The sequence below is a fragment of the Aptenodytes patagonicus genome, chromosome W, assembly GCF_965638725.1.
Source record: "Aptenodytes patagonicus chromosome W, bAptPat1.pri.cur, whole genome shotgun sequence".
NCBI lineage: Eukaryota > Metazoa > Chordata > Aves > Sphenisciformes > Spheniscidae > Aptenodytes > Aptenodytes patagonicus.
The window spans coordinates 43,383,408-43,389,407 of record NC_134981.1 but is presented as its reverse complement, the minus strand read 5'-3'; the positions used below and the strand labels follow the sequence as shown (position 1 = coordinate 43,389,407).

At 44.1% G+C, this 6,000-nt stretch overlaps 1 protein-coding gene and 1 long non-coding RNA gene across 2 annotated transcripts in view; one reads left to right on the top strand and one right to left on the bottom strand.

The window, feature by feature from the left end:
* The first annotated feature begins 408 nt into the window (after positions 1-408).
* LOC143172126 (uncharacterized) lies at positions 409-3,198 on the top strand. The gene is made up of 2 exons (XR_012997300.1): positions 409-498; positions 3,011-3,198. It is a non-coding gene; the product is annotated as an uncharacterized LOC143172126 (long non-coding RNA).
* Positions 3,199-5,106: 1,908 nt separating this feature from the next.
* LOC143172124 (small conductance calcium-activated potassium channel protein 2-like) overlaps positions 5,107-6,000 on the bottom strand; it is a 39,461-nt gene continuing 38,567 nt past the window's right edge. Inside the window, 1 exon segment of the mRNA XM_076361380.1 lies at positions 5,107-5,529. Within this exon segment, the coding sequence (XP_076217495.1) occupies positions 5,107-5,529 (423 nt within the window).

Here is a 6,000-nt window from a genome sequence, read left to right as displayed (position 1 = left end):
CACACACATTGTCGCTTTTGCTTTCTCCCTCTCTTGCTCTCTCCCCCCATTTCGCTGCCTCTTCCCTTCTCGCTTTCTTTCTCACTCTCTCTTCCTCTAGCTTTTGCTCTTGCTCTCACACGGTGTGGGATAATAACGGAAGACTGGTGAGGAGGATTGTAAACACGCTCAAGTGACTTGCAGCTGGGGTGTAGAAAAACACATATATCATTCTAATTGTTGTTTATCCTTGTGTGTTTGACAAGTAGAACATCTGTGTTTAGATAACATAGGCCTGTGATAGACTCAGAGGCACCCTGTCAAACGTGCTTGAGATTCCTGCCCTGCTACGGGAAAGATCAAAGCACAGTGGTAAACTATGCCTGTGCGAATCCCTGATAAACAGGCGAAAACAGCAGGTTTGGCGATCCTCCAGCATGGACCGAGCTCCACGGTGCCTGCGTTCCCACTTGTGTGCCTCTGCCCGGGTGCTGCTTCGGGGATCCCCCGGTTGGCGAGGTAACGAAAATAAATTTACTCTTTGCATTTCATCCGTGGTTTTGTGGCTGTTCCTGCGCCCTGCCTGTGCTGACCCACACATTTGGCATAGTTGGCAGGATCCAGGAACAGCCATGCCACGGCCGGCAAAAAAATCAGGGACTGGGGAAGCCACGACGGTGACTCTCCATATTCCAGGATGGCCCACTACTCAGCGCTGGACCCCCATGGCCGCTTTCCTGGCTACATTGGCTCCGCCGGAAGCATGGCCTGAAATAGATGACGGGGCGGTGGTTACCCCCCCCGAGACAATTGAAACGGCTATGCGCAGATTGCCATGGAAAGCGGCATCGGAGTCTTCTCGCAAATTAGCGGGGAGATTGGGATGGTTATTAGTTACCAGTCTTAGAGCTCTTGATCGTGAAGTTATGGCATTACGGAGTAAAATGAGAGAGTTGGAAAGGGAAGTCGGGGCTTTACAAGATACAAAGGCAATCGCACAAGAAGTAATTACTACTCAAGCAGAGCTGTGCCATGGACTGCAAGGTACTGTAGAGCGGTTGGTAGCGCGTATTGCTAATAAACAAGGGGACGTTTGGAGTGATGGCATTTGTCTTCCCAAGTTACCGTTACGCATGATGGAGCCCTGCTTTCCTGGAGATGGCTGAACACCTGCCTGCCGATGGGAAGGAGTGAATGAATTCCTTGTTTTGCTTTGCTTGCATGTGCAGCTTTTGCTTTACCTATTAAACTGCCTTTACCTCAACCCATGAGTTTTCTCACTTTTACCCTTCTGATTCTCTCCCCCATCCCACGGGGGGGGGGGGGTGAGCGAGCGGCTGTGTGGTGCTTAGTTGCCGGCTGGGGTTAAACCACGACAGTCCTTTTTGGCGCCCAACGTGGGGCTTGAAGGGTTCAAGATAACGACAGATTTAATTGGAATGCGCTAGATTGAATTTATAGCTGTTATTGCTGTTTAGCTATTAATTGGCAGGCTCCTGTGCTTGCCATGGGGCTTGCTTGCCTTACTGTATATTAGAGTCTAGTGCTCGTTAGTGGCTGCTTTTTGCTTTCGCTGCTTGCTGCACTGCTTAGCATCTTACTCTGCTGCGCCTGGGAATATTTTGATAACAGCAATGGCAGTGCACCTGGGCTGGCAGATGGCCAGGGCATCGCTGCTGTTTCTGTGCTGCTGTACTGGACAGGTTGGAACTCCAGTGTCAACTCGAGTCGAAGGGACTGTCACCTGTGGATGAGTCCACATGGGAGCAGGACACCCTGAAACGTCTGTGGCCATGGTTATGTCTGTGCCGCAGCAGGTATACCTCTGAAGGGATTGTGGCAGATGACTGGGCCGACATTGGCCCCCTGCCCCCATCGAGGGGGTGGTGATATGTATCCACTGCTGTGGATACAGTGTCAGGACTCTTTTTTGCTAAACCCACCAAATATGCTAATCAACATAACACAACTGAAGCATTAGAACAACTCATTCATCAATACGGACCTCCTCACCAAATACAAAGTGACCAAGGAACACACTTTAGTGGACATAATGTCCAAGATTGGGCTCAAGGGCTAGGGATAGATTGGATATTCCACGTTGCCTACCATCCTCAAGCCAATGGCTTGATTGAAAGAATGAATGGGATGTTGAAGGAACAATTAAAAAAAGCTAACCAGTACTAAAATTTTACAACATTGGAGTTCACGTCTTACTAAAGCAGGTTTTTTGTTAAACAGCCGGAATATTCATAATCAAACACCCTATGATCGTATTACAACACATCCAGTACAAAACATGGTGAGGATTGAAATTCTTCCAGATGGTATCTCTCCCAAAATATTAACTACAGGGGAAATGGAATTGTTTACACCGACTGATTGCGTGGTGGGACTGCGACCTATTAGTCTAGATGTGAAGATTCATATAATAACCCCTGAGAATGCCGTATGGTTCTGTACCCCAACTTCTCCTCTTATTTTACATCCTCTGTTGATATCAGATTCTTGTATTTCAGGTATCTTCAATGAATACCTGTGTCTTATCTAGAGGAGATAGCATTGGAACAGTGTTATTGGTGTCACGAACCCAACATCGAGTTGAAGTTCAATCTGAAAAAGCACAAGCCATAGCTCTTCGATCTGTGTGGGCAATTACCCCACATCAGGTTATCAAACCCAGAGTAATATTAGCTGAAGGAGCTGGAGCAACGGCATATGTATTACTGGAAGGAGATGACACTCCTGTTTTCCTCCCTTATCACAGGTTGGCTCGTCGTGCTTTGTAGTGTTGTACTACAAGCACATGCCCTGGATACATTTCCACAAGATCAACATGTAAATACTTGGATTTGGTTGGCCTCTACTGTAACTAATTCATCTGCCTTTTGTATTGAGGGAGGATTAACAGCTGCAGATCTCTTGACAACGTGTTTCATCAGCGTGCCGACCCCAGTAGCTGTATTACAGAATTATACTGTGCTAAGTGCTTTTGATATTAATGTTCCTCATTGTTATTCTTTCCGAGTAGGTAATGGCTGTACGCCAAGGAACATTACAAAAATCAGTTGGCGGTGGACTATCTCCTTCTTCGACACCATAAACGCTGCTCCGATTTTGAAGGCATGTGTTGCTTCAGCTGATGAATCGGCCAGCGTAGAGGACGACATTCAACATCTCCAGGACTTAATGCATCAAATGAAACAATCTACTGGTGGTGCCTGGCTAGCTGAGTGGTTTAATTCCCTGACAGGATGGGTGGGACACCTGATTCAAAGCATTATTGTAGGGATATGTTTATTTCTTTTTCTATATGTGTTTATTACGTGCCTCTGTAAGTTACCCTGCCCTACACCCCGCAAGCCCAAATGGACACCTGCGCCCTGCCTGTGCCGACTCACACACACGGTTTCTTACTTTTGCTCCATCGCGTTCTCTCTTTTCCTCTCTTGCTCTCTCTCGCTCAGTCTCTTGCTTTTGCCCCTCGCTTTCTCTCTCTCTCTCTCTCGCTCAGTATTTCTCTCTCTCCCACTTTTTTCTCTCTTCAACTCGCTTTGTCTCTTGTGTGCTTTCTCATGCTTTCTCTCTCTCTCACACTCTCGCTTTTGCTGTCTCTCTTGGTTTGTCTGTCTGCTCTCCCTCTCCCCCCCCCTTCTCCCTCCCTTTCTCTTTCTCTCTTCCTATCTTACTCTCCCTCTCTTTCCTTCTCTCTCTCTCTCCCCCCCCCTAACTTTTTATCTTTCTTTTAGTAGCTCTCTTTTCTGTTCCTCTTTTTCTCTCTTTCACTCTCTCTACCTCTCTCTTCCCCCCCCCTCTTTCTCCCCGTTTCTCTTTTTCTCTCCCTTCCCCCTTCTCTTTCTTTCTCTGTCTCTTTCTAACTTTTCCTTTCTCCTTCTTTGTCTCTCTGTTGCTCGCTGTCTTTCTTTCTTTTTTTTTATTTCTCTCCATCTCTTTCTCACCCCCTATTTATCTCTCTTCCCCTCTGTTTCTCTCTCTCTCTCTCTCTCCCCCCCCCCTCCCTCCCCCTGTTCCTCTTTGCCTCTGTTGTGGGTTAACCCCAGTAGGCAGCTAAGCCCCACACAGCCGCTTGCTCAGCCCCCCCCAGTGGGAGGGGGAAGAGAATTGGAAGGGTAAAAGCGCAAAAACGCATGGGTTAAGACAAAGACAGTTTAATAGGGAAAGCAAAAGCTGTACGCACAAGCAAAGCAAAATAGGAATTCATTCACTACTTCCCATCTTACTTTTCCAGGAAAGCAGGGCTCCATCACATGTAACGGTTACTTGGGAAGACAAATGCCATATCTCCAAACTTCCCCCCTTCCTCCTTCTTTCCCCCAGCTTTTATTGCTGAGCATGATGGTATATGGTATGGAATATCCCTTTGGTCAGTTGGGGTCAGCTGTCCTGGCTGTGTCCCCTCCCAATCTCTTGTGCACCCCTCGCTGGGGGTGGGCAGAGTGAGAAACAGAGAAGGTCTTGACGCTGTGTAAGCACTGTTCAGCAATAGCTAAAACATTGGTGTGCTATCAACGCTATTTTGGTCACAAATCCAAAACATAGCCCCATACGAGCTGCTATGAAGAAAATTAACTCTATCCCAGTCAAAACCAGTGCATCACCCTTTCTTGATCTTGCCAACTCCCCAACAACATTTTTTCACTTTTCTTTTTTTGAAGAAACAGGACAATAAAAGTCTAATTGAAAAAAAAAATACATTTTCCATTGGAATTTTCCATAGCTATTTTAGCTATGCTACTCTCAATAAATTTAACTCGCAAACACAATAAATGAAAGCTGTTATCAACACAGAACATCAACAGCTGTAACTGTTGTTAAAAGACATTTTATGGTATCCCACTGTGTTTTAGCAAAGTTAAATGAAAACATTGAAATCGACTTGCAATACTACAATAAATGTTGTAGCACAAACTTCTCTACATAAATGCTTCAGATTAAAAGGCAAAGCACTCCTGACAATCTGTGACAGAGTGAAATCCAACCAGCACTCAACATATCAAAGACCAGGAAGCTCCATTCCATTAAATATTTAGGTCCTTCGAATACAAAACCAAAGAAGCAAAACAAGACAGACAGACTAACCGACCCAACCAACCAAACAGAACAACCTTACCTTTCACAAGCTCGGACAGTCCACGCAGCAATTATCCATAATGAGATACTAAAAACCAACAGTACAGTTCCTGGACATATTGTCATTAAAGTCTTCATAACAAAACGGGTATTGAAGTTTATCTTATTTAATGCTCCAATGCTTCTAGATGATGCATCAGTGAAAAGTTTGCTGTGCAAAAGCATAACTCTGGCAATAAGATACAGCCTTAAGAACATTGGTATAGATAAAATAATATCCACATCAGCTGTTGTTGTGGATGGAGCATAAGAAAAGGCAAGCCGGGCTGTCCATGTGAATGTATAGTTCCCAGGTATGGGATGTATAGCACATACAAGTATTTCCAAGCAGATAAAGAAAATACGCTCATAAGTCATGGCTATTCTCCAGTCATCTGCTCCATTGTCCACCATGAATAACTGAAATGATAAAATATAAGGTTAACTTTAGTATGCCATTAACAAACGTTGTTATAATTCCATTTTAAAATACCATTGTTTTCAGAGCTGCTAATGACCACCAAAACCAAAATAAATATGCCATTTCAGCAAATGACATTACTAAGTCACTACTAAGTGAATGTGATTTTGGTTAAGCCAAAAAGAATGTTTTTGTGCATTATTTTTAAAACTGTATATGAAACTGAATTTCCACATATTATTTACTAAGATTTTTTCATATTTTTGTTTAATTGTCATTTTTGATAAAACAAAACCCTGTGCCAATTTAAACCTCATCCCTTCAAAATCAATTGCTTATTCAAAGTTCATAGAATTAAGAAGAAGTTAAGAAAGGTTTTTCAGGATGAAAAATCTAAATTACAAATTGAAAATACTTTCTGCAGTACAACGTTAAGACTTCTTTAGAGCACATCGACGCTTCAGACAGGA